General features: G+C 32.6%; 1 protein-coding gene across 1 annotated transcript; it reads right to left on the bottom strand.

The window, feature by feature from the left end:
- Window positions 1-8,238: 8,238 nt before the first annotated feature.
- Window positions 8,239-13,511, bottom strand: LOC138328040 (heat shock 70 kDa protein 12B-like). The gene is made up of 6 exons (XM_069274628.1): window positions 13,195-13,511; window positions 12,032-12,353; window positions 11,418-11,636; window positions 10,652-10,802; window positions 9,380-10,427; window positions 8,239-8,434 (listed from the first exon to the last, which is right to left on the bottom strand). Exons 2-6 carry the CDS (start codon window positions 12,338-12,340, stop codon window positions 8,425-8,427), a joined length of 1,737 nt encoding a protein of 578 aa, XP_069130729.1. The 5' UTR covers window positions 12,341-12,353; window positions 13,195-13,511; the 3' UTR covers window positions 8,239-8,424.
- Window positions 13,512-14,635: the final 1,124 nt, after the last annotated feature.

Here is a 14,635-nt window from a genome sequence, read left to right as displayed (position 1 = left end):
ATCAATAGATACAAGTGGTGTCGTGGTAAGTCCTGAGCTTTCTATGCTGACGGCCCGGGTTCAACCTTTATCGGAGGCAGATTGTTCTTATTTTTTTTTATTTCATATTTTTATTTGTTGTTAATTCACCATGCTTGAAAATATTCTTTTATTTTGTCTTTATATTTATTTTTGTTTTATTTTATTTTTATTTTCCAAAAGTTTATTCCAAACATAGACATGTACTGTATAGCATATACACTAAATTACGAACATCCCACTATTACGGCCACTTATTTTCATTTCCGATTTTTTTTCTCTTCAGAAATACAATCACACCGCTATTCCGTTTTACGACCGATTTTCATAGTCCCAACGACCACTAAATTAACACTAATTGACCCTTTGATTATGACAACAGGCACATGTGACTTCACACCTCGCTGTGCCTCACCTTCCCGCACGCAGCAACCCGTGAACAACTACCCGCAGGTACATCAGTCAGTCTTTTGTTTCCGTCGACCTAATTATCAGATTATCTACCTGTGCTAGGAGAGTGTTAATCGCCATCATTTGCATACTTGTGACTGGCAGTTGACGTGATCGAAACCACAAGTAATGCAACGTTCTTTCGATAGCCCTGGTGGCGAAATCGAACGATTTAGGCAGTTCTTTCTCATACGTGTAACGCCAATGGAATTAAAATTCTTTAATGTATGAGATATATTGATCTTATTTCAGATATTTATGAAGTACCGTACGTCAATCATCTCATTTCAATAGATGTGTCATCTATTTTGTTGCGGTAAACAATCGGTGTTTTGCATTAGTTAAAAGTACGCTTGACTATTGCACAGTAGTCTTTCAAACACTTTACCGATTGTGATCGTAAGTTATTATTTGACCAATCATTGCACATGGCGGGATAATTAAAATCGATTTACGTAAATATTAATAATAATTTACACAGATCAATACCAATTTTAAAACACATAGATTCTCATTTACCTCAGGTGATACTATGTGATAATTAAACCAGAGACATAGATAATTTAATAACTATCTAAATCTCTGATTAAACTAACGATATGTATTTGAATTATAATTAAAACATAATAGAAAGTAATGTCTAGAAAAAGTATTTTCATTTAGATTGTCAACAATTACTTCAGTGAAATTCAGTTTAAGATTTAAATAAGCACACACCATTAACTTTATTTAATTTAAAAAAAATATGTCTATGCTCTAGAAATAAATGGTATAGTCATTATATGTCCCTAATTTATCAAACTTTAAAAAAATATTTGTAAATTATTGGTTTTGATTAGATACGCATGCATTAAAATATGATATGATTAAGATTCTAATGGCCGACAAAACTAATTGATCAAATATAGTAATTTGCAAATTTATCTTAACCAAAATATATCAAACTGGTTTTTTCCCCACACGTACATGTACATACTCAGCATGCTATGTTATGTTTCTTATGTTTTTTTTATATAAATGTAATGTATATGTCATGTCAAGTTTATGTTGATGTCCCATGTATTTGTAAATGTGTTAAATGCAAAAAATTGAACAAAAAAAATAAAAAAAAAAAATATATATATATATAATATACATTTATATATACATGTATATTGCATTTTTCATAAAATTTCAATTTTGAAACAAAAATACAGTACATATATTATGTACCGGTAAAGCTAGGATACAGAGTTTCTGTTCTTGATCGTCATGATCATAGAAGAAACCTGGTCCACCTCAGAATTAAGACCACCTCGCTATTAAGACCACTTTTACTCAGACCACTGGGTGGTTTTAATAGAGGGGTTTTAATGTAAATACTGTTATACATATTCTCAACACATGTTATATAATGTTTCTGACGTCCCTTGCTCATACACATTTTCATTTACAGCGGTTCGGAGCGGTAGGGAGCGCTGGGTTTTCGAGAAAAATATTTCAAAGATTAAAGGATAGATAACCACCCCATATATACATCTCTTCGTATCTGTAGCAGTGTGCAGCCAAGCGTGAAGGTGTGATACATTGATCATGACCACATCAAAACAATAAGCAGTGATCTAGAGTTGGCTGTTCTATTGTTTAGAGGATTAAGTGTTTTTTATGCAGAGTTTTTTCTTTTCTCTGTTGCACGAAACAAAAAGTTACCCAACATATTCAAAATTTTAACATCTTTACTAGAGAATAATTCTATAAACTTATGCACGCTTGGTCTATGATAAAAATATCTGTTAATGTATTTTTCTCTTAATTCAGAATATGCCGGACAGAGAAGAACAAAATGTACTTCAAATCTTTGCGACGTAATTTTTATCACATAATGAACAAGTCCTTTGATTTCTAGGAATATTATTATAAACTTCCGGATTCGATATTAAGTACTATGACATTGCATACAGGAATCTGGCTTAAAAACTTCTTGAATTTTATGTATTTACAGGCTTTTTTAAATAGATCTGTGTAACAATAAATTATCATATATATATTGTTTATACATATAATCATTTAGGAGAGTACATCAAACGAACTAATATTCATGAAACAAAAACATCATTAATACGTTGGTGGTATATTTGCAAAAATACCATGTATTTTCATTTTAAAAACACATTGATTTTTCCAAACATATCCAAATCCATAACTCACCAAAGCTCGTGCATATTAATGTACTATATACGACCCTATTCTGTCTTCTACAACTTAGACGTTCTTCTCGAGAACACTATTCTATATCGACATAGTGACAATATCCTCTCTTACAGCAATTTAGAATGATCCAATTGTGTTGTTTTCAATGTTTATCAACACAATTAATCTTTCTCTCAACTAACAGCTGTCTTACGTTAGATCTTTGACAATGAATACTCATAACCACGTCTTCGAAAAACACCTATAAGAATGTATTGAAACTGTTTTCTAACCTTATAGTATGATCTAGGTAACAAGGAGGTGAATTTTTATCCAACTTGGGGCGAACAAATACTTTGACCCACCACACACTTCACAACCATATTTAATATCGCATAGCTATAACATATGAATGTACTCAAATATAAGATATTTTTGATTTCTGTGTTATGACTAAAGTGTTTTCTATTTTTTCTCTTATAATTGAAAAAGTAATGCTTTCCCTGACCCTCCATGAGACGTCAACTTAAATGTGTTATCTTGTGTCCCTACCAGCATCACCAAATATTCCTATCTAAGACAATTAAAAAACCAAACTAACCCAGCGCCTAACATAAACTTATCCACTGATTTATCTACTAAGATTTATATCATTAAAATGCATCCATCGTTCTCGCCCTATGCGTATCTATTTCTTACTCTTCATATTCACTAATATACTCGCAATTCTGTTGTTTTATACCTGAGTTTCCTACTCTTTCAAGTGCTCCATTATAACTGTTGAATAGCTCATGTCGAACACGATTGAGACACATATGCACTGCGAGGGTCCAGAAAATATAGCAGCTTCTCAGCGCAAAAAATACGACTGCTCCCCTATATTCATCTGCTGATAACCAATTTAGCCATACCAACGAGATTAACGCCTAAACTGTAAGAGGGTAAACTTTGAAAAAATTCGCGTTCTATATATAATTCTACATATCGCCAAAATTCGTCTTTCAAATAATATAGAATACAGCATGGGAAGACACCAACGATTCCCCTTGTATAAGATAAAAACCGACATGCAAAAACGACCATGGGGCGGATAGTGTTATACAAAGTTATTCGAACGCCAGTAATTGACCGTAACTTCTTATTAATAGAATTGCCATTAACAAAATTTCTACCATTTAAGAATATCAGCCACCTTGCTAAATCACTATATTTCCCAAGCTTACCTATGGCACACTCAACTATCCGCATGTCATCTAAATAACTATCTAAAAGACCCCTTAATTGTTAATCAATGTTAACACGCCCAACAATTATTAGTCGTTTTGATTTTGCGTCACATATGCAGACAGTAAATAATAAACCTTTGCCACGCTATAAGATAGCCTAACACATGGCTACTCAAACACACAAGGCTTTAACAAAACAAAGTTGATGCAACGGTAACAATGTCTTCTAACGGAGCTCATACAACTTTTCACAACACGCATTATTTTGTCAAACAACGACAGCTAACATAATTTAGCCCTCAATGACTAAATTAATGTTATACTCAATAATTGAATTAATTCTTATCTAAATATCTCCCACCTTTTTATGCCCAAGATGAAATTATTGACACATTCCTGGCCATATGGCTCCAAATCTCGGAACTCAACCAATTTCGTATATACTATCAGTCATTTAACATAATTTTAACAAAAATTACTGCCGTTACGAACAACATATTCAATATCTTCATGGAGAGTATTCGTTAAAGCAATACACATTTTATCCGATGCCAGCAGCCTTATTAAATCCCTCAGGGCTAGAAGCGCTTACATTACTTCTGCACTACTACCTTCCATAATCTAAAATACTACATCTGACTGCGTAGCGATACTACAACACTCACAAGGTTAAGTGTCATTTTATAACGAAATCTTATCGTTTGGTTGTTTATGCAAATTAAATGAAAAAATTCGGAGGTGTTTAAAATATAAATGAAATTGTAATACATGTACGTACTATTCTGTACTAGGCAAATGTACTAATATAATTTGTAACACAATGTTTTTTTTTCAGAGTAGATTATCATGTCAAAGTAAAATTGCTGAGTGAATCTGCTATAATATATATTGAAACCACTGAAGCTTATAATTTTCGTTACTGTAAAGGAAATTTTAGAAATATCAACCCATTTCAAATGATTCGACTGAACTAATTAAGTCTTCCCATCTTCTCCTCCCGGTAGGAGTATGTTATTTTTTCATTACATTGTACAGATCAATATGAAATATTTATTGTAAGTAGGAAACAAATTTGACATATTTCAGAGTCAGTCGAATTCAGGTATTCTCTGATAGCAGATAATAAAACCGTGATATTCCACAAAATTAGTACTAATCTGATAGATTTGTATCAATTCATCAAAACAGTAAAAAGTAAGCGTGTCACTATCCTTCATTAAATCATATACTACAATTATGTTTTTTTTCTTGAACCAAGCCTTTATAAGAACTGTTTTTCTACCAATATTCATATTTCAAAGTAAATTATCATGTTCAAGTCCCTTATGAAAACAGTTTTGGAACCAATAGTCAAATTTCAAAGTAAATTATCATGTCAAAGTAAAATTTCTGAGTGAATTTGCGATCCGAATTTTGGACCTATCCTTGCTCCAAATTTTGCTGAACAACTTTCCATAATGTTTAATAAGAAGATATTTACAAATTGTAGTTAGAAAAGGACACTGATGACAATATCTGTCATTTAGGTAACTCGTGCCGTTACCGTTTGTTAGAATATATGTTGTAATGTACTACAAACTTGATAGACATAGAGAAAAATATTAACATGTTTTGACAAAAAACATCCTTCGTGCCATTTACATGTCGTTTAGTTAATTAACTCAGGTTATTTAGTTTTATAGTTAATATAAATACATTCATGTACTTGAAACTTGATAAAGTCATATACCGGTAAACAGCTGATACGCTGACAGAGAATTTTTTCTCTCTTTCCTCTCTTTCCCCTCTTTCAATCCCGATCATGTTGCCAAAGTAGTATAAGTGAAGTTATGAAGCAAGAAAAGATCCATCCTTATGACAATATACGTTAGGTATATATATGTTACAACATAAACGGTCTGACAACCATTAATTATTTTGAAGTATTAAAGATAGTATGGTGTTCTTAAACTTGCTAGATACATTTTAGTTTAAAAAGGAAATCCTTGATTGTCATTCATAATTAGTCAGTTAAATGACAAAGTAATGTTTAAACGAGTATTTGGGATTAATACTATATATAGATATTTTAATATAATTATAACAAGCTAAGGTTGTTCTTGATATCTGAAGAAATGACTATTATAGATTTTTACACCAATAGAAGATATCAAATTTAAATATAGACAGTACATAGGTACAATTAAAGCTTGAATACTTTTCTTGTTATAAAAAACTTTATAACTAAAAAGACTTACTCTTGAATTGAAGGTGCTGATATGAAATGCATTAGATGTTATTTAGAATAACTGGACCTGTAAAAGAATGTGAAGAAAATATAATCAATTTTATAAATACATTACGACCAAATAAAACAACCAATTTATTTCGTATTAGTTTTTTCAGCCTAGTTTAATTCTGTTTTCCTTTGGATCGTTTTCCAATTTTGCAGTATTATACTGAAACTTTATAACCATTTTGATTTCTCAATCTTTAACACTCGAATCAACTCCTAACATCCAAGAAGTTTTGTATCCTTTGGCCTGAACATCAAAATCTGTCTCCCCAAATATGTAAGTTTCTTTCAACACCAATTGTCGTCATCTTTGCCAGGATTCCCTAGAGGAACTTTCCAATGTGACAATCACTAGCAATTTGATGCAGTAACTTTTTCAGATAATATAAATCTGGAGGATTAATCGGTGACTTTTTTGAGGCAATTTACAAAGCATCTTCCAGGTTTTATGTATCTTCAATGACAAAATGTGTTGAGGCGCTGATGAATATGTGATTCTCATGATTGCATTTACTGGCAACTGTAGGAAACATGATCTAAGGTTATCTCGATGACTTTCAAATTTCACAAAAAATGCAAATGTTTCCTGCAATGTGTTACTCCTCATAATTGACGACGACCTTTTTCAGCTTTCCCGATCTAAATTGGGTTAAAGGACCAGGCCAACCTTTGAGTACCATAATGTATCTGGGCGTCTCTTCCACTAATCGTTTCGTTAATGATGTGCTACAGTGTACAATACCGGCTTCTTCGAGGTCTTAACAAGGACCAGCCATTGTAAAAGGGACCAAAAAATGATTATCTCTTTCTAGGTGTAAGTTAAAAACCGTTGATCATGCTGTTTTGTAAAAGTTGAACAATCTGTATTCAATGTCAATTTCACTCATTGAAGTATGTGCGAAATTCGAGTCGCAGTTTGAACTTGGGTTTATTAAAGGAACTTAAGGATTTCCACTGATGGGATACAGAGCCGTCACAGGTAAGTAGGCATTATGTAAACTGCATTGCGGGCAATAATAGTGCCGATAATTTAACAGTCCATAAATCAGCTGTATTCTTTCTTAAAATTCATAATCTGTTCGGCAATTGACTGCAATTTGAACAGATTTATCAGAAAGTTGCATACTGTTAAGTACTTTGACTAAACTTATCTTTTTGACCAATGTCAGACAAAGTATCATGTCTAATTAGATCAATACTGGTATTGAAAGGTAACTGTAACATCTAATACGTAACTAGAAAAATTCCTTCAACCAGGTAATTTTACTAAGCTCACGTATCAAAGTTTCAATGTTAGCTCCTACAATAAGTTAAGCTCGTTATTGATTTCCTCCATGCTTTAATCTTTTCACAAGGGAGGTAGTTTAAATTCGTCTCACGAAAACAATTTGACGCCCACATGTTACATCGGACAGACAAAACATTTTCGCAGAAGCTCGTCGTCTAAGACTCTTCCCGCCAAAAGACAGTAGGGTCACCATGGGCTATAAGTCGCGCCATGAACCTTAGTAATGTCTACGTGCCACTGAAATCTGAGATGTCAAACATGTACTGTAATTTTAGTCAGCATGTTTCCCTTGTAAACGGATTTTAACTGCATTGTGTATTATCTGTCAAACCAGTGCCTTATAATACTTACATCATCTGATTTATCAAATAACCATATCCGACAATTTTCTGGCTTTATTGAGTTTACCTTGCAGCGTTATCTCAATTAGATAATCTCATGTTACATTTAGATAATCAAGGTGAAATAAGATGAACTACGCTGTAAATCAAGTGTTGAAAATAGCTTGAAGTTCACAGAGATTCACGTGAACTGAAAGTAATGATACTACTTAAAAGAAATTTTCTAGCAATTTCCTAAAAATCTTCTCATAATTTTTAGATTTCATCTTTTGATAATTAGTGATATGTTTACCAACCGAAACTAGATGTCAGTCAGTGTCAGTTGATTTTAAAAGGACTATGTATGTTTTGTAGCCTCTTTTAGGCCTCCCAACATCGCAAATTTACAAACTGGTTTATTTTGTTTTAAATATGGTGTATTTTACATATCGTAGTAATACCTAATTTAATTGTGTTATAATTTTCATGAATGTATTATATTATATATCACTTTCTTGGTCATCCTCTTCGCAAGTTGTAATACATTTTCTATTTAACAATTAATGTTAGTAGACATTGTATCATTTCCAATATCGTCTTTTCAATTACATTTCCCGTTGCTTCCAGAATGTAATGATGTCCCTAGGATTGGCTCTCTGGTCATCCATCACATAATGTTCAATCTTTCCTGTTAACCAAGAAAAACATCAATCAATTACAAATCATTATAAAAGAAGTATGTTGTAAACTGTGATATCTTAATGTGTTTTACCAAGCTTGTCACCAGCTTAACTCCAGAAGCTTACCACTGGTGATATTGTACGTAAAACTATATGTCTACTGATTTTTTTTTCAACTGTGTTTGATTATCAAAGCATCTGATAGAATGCCTTGATAATAAAATTCTAAATCGTAATTTTATTTATTAAACATCAATACAATAAAACAAGACGTCATAGGTCATAAATACTATTAACCAATAATGAGTTCCGGGAAAGGGATTTGTATATTAATAAGATTTAAGCTTGTTTTCCAGTTACCATATATTCTATACTTTGTATGTATACATATTAATATAAGGATAGATACTGTTTAAACTTATTACATTGTTAAAGATGCTCCACCGCTGACAAATGGTATTTTTTCACTATCAAAAACAGCAGCAGACGATTTTGTATTTTTCTTCTGTTGCAAAAGTTACTTACTTTACACCATTACCACCAAAGAAAAGTTTGACCTTCTAATTATACATCAAGTTAAAAATATAAAAAATAATTAATTGCATCCCGAAAAAATTCCGTGGCACTATATTCTATATGGAATGAAGTACTGATTGCGCATGCACCAAAGGCGTAATAAATTATTTTATTTTATGTTTTGTGTTTATTAAGCATATATATACACGATTAAGAACACATTATTGTTAGAATGATGAATATCATTTATGGACTGTCGGCGGTGGAGCATCTTTAAATAGACCTTTATACCACGGCTGATTATTCTAAATCAGCTGGAATTTGACTGAAGGGAATTTCAACAATTCTCAATAATAATAAATAACATTTTAACATAACACGGAAGACAGCAATCTACCACAGTGGTTAAAATATATATAATCTATCTTTTTACTTACAAGAGATTGAACTGCGTTTCATAGAGTTCTCCCGTTTCAATATCCTTTGCCTGAACAGCAAGTTCTGTCTCCCCAAATATTAAAGTTTCTTCAATTTTCACGTTCTTCTTTGCCGGATTTAGAGGAACTTTAAGGACTCCTAGCATGATGCAATCTGTTTCATCTATAAACACGGGATCGGGATTCGGTGAGGCATACACAGCACATTCCAGGCATTTTTCTCCTGTGATGAGCGCTTTGAATACCTGTGATTCTCTGTGCCCCGGAACAAGATCTTGGTTGATCTCGATGAATTTAAAAAATGCGTCCTTGCAATGTGGTACTCCGTTGACGACGACCTTTTTGCTTTCCGGATGAATGTTTGGGTTGAAGACCGGCCAACTTTGAGTGCCATAAGTGTATCTGGCGACTCTTCCACTGATAGTTTTCGGCATGTGTCCAAACAATACCGCGCCTTTGAGGACAACAAGACCAGCATCAATAGGAACGATGATCTTCTTCTGGGTAAGTCGTTCTCGGATTGCTTTTTGTAAAAGTTGACAATCTGAGAAACCACCAACCATAAGTATGTGTTGAATGTGTTTGAACTTTGGTTTATAAAGTATGTTTTCCATGTGGGATAAGATGCCGTCCACGGTTTTTGTAAACAGCTTGCGGAATTGCCCACTTCTAATGCATAACTTATTCTTCTTCAATTCAACTGTGTCGGCAAATGGACTTATTTGAACAGATTTCGTCAAATTTTGTCTCCGCTTGTCCTTTTTGAGTATGTCTATTAGAGTCACTGGTATTGTAAACCCAACGTTCTTTTCTCCTTCACCAGTTACCTCACGTTTCTTAGTTTCAAAGTCCCTACATAAGTCAAGGTAATCCTCCATGCTTTCTCTTTTCAATAAGTTTAGATTTGTCTCTCCGACAATTTGTCCGAACATTTTCCAGAACTCGTCGTCTACGCTCTTCCCGCCAAAAGCTCCACCCGTGGCTGGCAACAGCTCCTTTAGTGTTCTATCACCCTGGCGCTGATGAACTGTAATATCAGCTGTTCCCCCTGTAAGGAATTAATTGTACAATCAAACCTGCCTTAGAGACTATCTCTGTATAAAAAAAACCCTGCTCATTAAGATCACTTTGCAGCGGCAGTCTTAGAAATCTCATGTTCTTTATATAATCAAGGAAATTAAATGGAACTACGCGAAATCAAAATAGAAATCAGAAGTTCACCAGTCATAGATAAAGTAATGATACTTTATAAAGTTTGAAACTGAGCCCTACCTCCCAAATCTACAACCATGTAGGTGGACCCAGATTTAGCTGATTCCATGAAAGTCCGATTAGCTGCCGTCTCCACCGGAAGACTTTGACAAAAGATGGATGCTGCTTCAGGTTCCAGTGCTATCATCAACTGGGTTCCTTTAATATCAGCCTATGGTAACGTATATATATGTATATAAAGATTAGTTTGATTCGAATTGTCATATTATATTTAATCAGTACACAAGTTTTCAAATTATCTTAAAACAATACATAATCTGTCAAATTATCTTACGTTAGTACACACCTTTCCAAATCATCTTAAATCAGTGTGCATGTTTTAGAAAATTATCTCAAATGAACACAAAAGTTGTCAAATTATCTTAAATCAGTTCAAAAGTTGTCAAATTATCTTAAATCAGTTCATATTAACTGAAATCAAAATTTATTTTCAAACTATCTGAACACAGTATAACAATTATAAATAATAAAAAATAAAACCATCAATACCATGCCATGTTATGATTTAAACATTGATTCAATTTGGAAAAGAAATGCAATATGCTATTAAAAAACATAAACGTACATATAATGTATAAAGTAGCATTCCCACTGCATACTAACAACTAAAATAAAATGAACAAATATTACAGATTTCAATGAAATAATGTCATTGATAGCGCAAACTTATAATGCTGACATTTTGAGCACATGTGTGTGATCGTCGATGAAAAGATATACATAAGGTATCTAACAGGAACCTAACATTTCGGTCAACTTAAATCACCTTCTCTGCCGCTTCTCTCATAAACTGTTTGGCGTTGTCATCCCAAATGGCAGGAACGGTAAGAACATACTTCATATCCTTCTGTAAGAGATCTGTAAAACCCTTCTTGACGGTTTCAAACACGTGGTCTTTGAGATACCGTATCGAATGTACAAATACATCGAAGGCTGGGAACGACTTGCCCGTTTCATCTTTAATCATCGTCTTTTTTCCTAGATTCTGAACGCAACAAAAGAGAAAAATAATACACCAATGAAAACTAACCATGTAAAACCTAGTCTCAACATGTATATGAATTAGATTAAAATTGCAATATCTGTTATATTTAGACTGTGTCAGTGCAGTAAATAACTACTATTTCCTTAAATAGATAAATGATACATATATAGATAAATAAATAAGAAATAAATAAAAAGCAAAACTTTATCACTACAAAAAAGTGTGTACGGTTGTACACAACTTAACGATATGATAAATTATGCAAACGTGGAAATATATGGCTCGTTTCAAAAGGTCTAATTATAGTCTGAATAAAAACTATATAAGGTCCAACATTAAATTAATAGTACATGTGTAACATTCACAAGACCTTTCATTTATATTAATCAACTTACCTTGTTGTTGTGTAGCAGCATTTTGAAGCGATGAAAGTAATAGTATCTGCTGGGATCGTCGTCATCATCCTCCGCTATCTGCGTGTAGTCTGTTTCGGCAGTATAGCCAAACGAGCGGAAAGTTTTATTTGGGTTAAGCAGCAAAGCTGTTGGAGCTTTTTGTGACATCATGGTCCCAGAGTTCCAAACATTTGCATGTATTTCCATCGGATCCTTTGCGTAGTCATCCTTACTGGAAAAAGCATATCCGGAGTAAGTAGTGCCAAAGTCTATTGCTGCCACGAAGAGGTAGTTATCATTCGATGCCATTTTATGTGCAGATCTGAAATTATTATGGAAGATATGCATAAGCAAATAGCAGTATTTCGTGTACAATTATTGTAAAATTATTTTCGAAACGAAACTTATTATATTTATAATAAAACAGAATATGAGTAATGATAGTATAATGCATAGACTGTAATTCTTAAGTATTGAATATGCATGCTTCCTATGAATGATTAATTGTATATGAATAATATATCTAAACATAAAACTTCACTTTAACAAATTTAAGATGACGCCTTAATTTCTATTTCCTGAATCATATATCTATACATTGTCAAATGATTAAATGTGAACTATAGGTTAGTGTACGTATATAGCTCGCTGATTTATTTTGACTCGTGGCAGAACAGAACAGAGGATGGACTGATGAGTATATATGACAGTCATGTAATTTTTTTCAAAAAAATACGAGATTTGAAAAATTATTAAAAAATCGGGATATTACCTCTCTGTTTTATAGTAAAATATCCCGATTTTTTAATAATTTTTCAAATCTCGTATTTTTTGAAAAAAATCACATGACTGTCATATATACTCATCAGTCCATCCTCCAAATACAAAAAAATGTATGACAACATCCATTTTCATTGAGTTGGCCCCCTGTGGTATTTATCACAAAAAGTCTGGTATAGGGTCAAAGCAAACACGGGTGTCTCAACCTTTATATCTTATTGGATATAGCAACTGTATCAGCTACAGTGAAACTGGTCATTCAACATACATTGTGCAGTTTGGCTTATAAAACAATCTTAGATAACTACATATATATATAACTATCAACTATTACTAACATTTCCAAAAGTTCAAAAGATAATTGAAATTGAAATATTACTTACAATCACTTGCACATCAGCTGGTACACCATACAATCAAATGTCACATCTTAGAATATATTGTTGCTTTCGGTTTCAATCTGCCTCAACTATCATGATTCCAAGCACAAGATGGATAGAAAATATAGGTATAAAATGAAATCTACTCGCAGATATACTGTTTGATAATCGTCTGGTAACCAGACTACCTGTCAAGATAATAGACACATTATATGTGCATAATGTAACAAATAAGAAATAGGTATACCTTACATTGTTGTTATTGTTAAAACGAAAGTAGGAAGTAGGCATGTCACAGTAAGCCAAGGGACACAACTCATGTTGTGTATTCATAATGCATATTTTTAAAGAAATTTAATTTCTTTTTTTTTTTTAAATATTTTTTAAACAAATAATTACTTAGTTGCATTGACGATATATTCATATATGTATATAGTGAGAAGACATTTCTAAGCGCATGAATAATTATTTATTAATAATTCCCCCAGCTATATGTTGGAATTTCATCCGTAACAATAGTTCAGCGAATTGACAAATAAAATATCCATACGGCAATGAAATTTTCCCATGGCAAAACACATTCGTGTACAATAATATCATATGTATAGCTTGGGTAGGTTTTTCACAATTAGGTGTTATATTGTGACGGTTTGAGGAACCGATTTTCGTTTTTTACTTTTACACACAAAAAAATAATAATCAACTTTTACCTTGCAAGTTGAATCCCAAAAACATCCTTAAATGTAAATGTACCAGAACCGGTAGCACATTATGACCTGTTTTTTTATATTCATATACAAATGTATGATGCTTTATAAATATTAATAAAACACATTTTTACAGTGAAAACTTCTTGTTCCTGACGTTTGATATGGGTTAAGATAGAAATATTCCCGAGATATCGCATAAATATCTACTGATAAATGAGGTTGTATATCGATCACACCTTGGTGTTATGTTTGGCCATATATACTCAGTTTACTTCACACTAGACGTAAATATAATGATTATTACCAATACTGCCAAAACTAATTTTGTGTTCTTATCTGTTTTGTAACAGAAAACCCATCAGTTGTCTTCTTTACAAAGTAATGTGCTGAAAAACAATTATTTTTGGGACATCAATTTAGCTCAGAATTAGTTTTGAACAGGTGAGATCAACGATGAATTAACGCATTCAATACATGTATTTTGTTACAATATAAACCATTAAGAAAAAGAACTTTGAGCAAACAAATATTAGCGTGAAATGTGTGTCGTGAAACACGATTTTATCACCTCTAATATACATTATACGTATGATCTCCATACGACACTTTATATGATTAGAGGCGTACATGAAAATACACCAATGGTAGTTTGCACCGTTGTAGTTTCTTTCTGGAAGTAAACTTTAACGTTGACACAACCCTTTTTACTTTTGACGTGGCGTCCCTAGGTACAG

Source organism: Argopecten irradians, chromosome 7, assembly GCF_041381155.1.
Source record: "Argopecten irradians isolate NY chromosome 7, Ai_NY, whole genome shotgun sequence".
Lineage (NCBI taxonomy): Eukaryota > Metazoa > Mollusca > Bivalvia > Pectinida > Pectinidae > Argopecten > Argopecten irradians.
This window is presented reverse-complemented; position numbering and strand designations above follow the sequence as displayed.

What these genes read in the sequence shown, in the direction of transcription:
- LOC138328040 (XM_069274628.1), bottom strand. Translation starts at nt 12,340, where the DNA reads ATGGCATCGAATGATAACTACCTCTTCGTGGCAGCAATAGACTTTGGC. An exon ending in TGCTGCTACACAACAACAAG is followed by an intron (nt 11,637 to 12,031) that starts GTAAGTTGATTA and finishes TGTTGCGTTCAG; the next exon opens with AATCTAGGAAAAAAGACGAT. An exon ending in CATGGTTGTAGATTTGGGAG is followed by an intron (nt 10,428 to 10,651) that starts GTAGGGCTCAGT and finishes AATTCCTTACAG; the next exon opens with GGGGAACAGCTGATATTACA.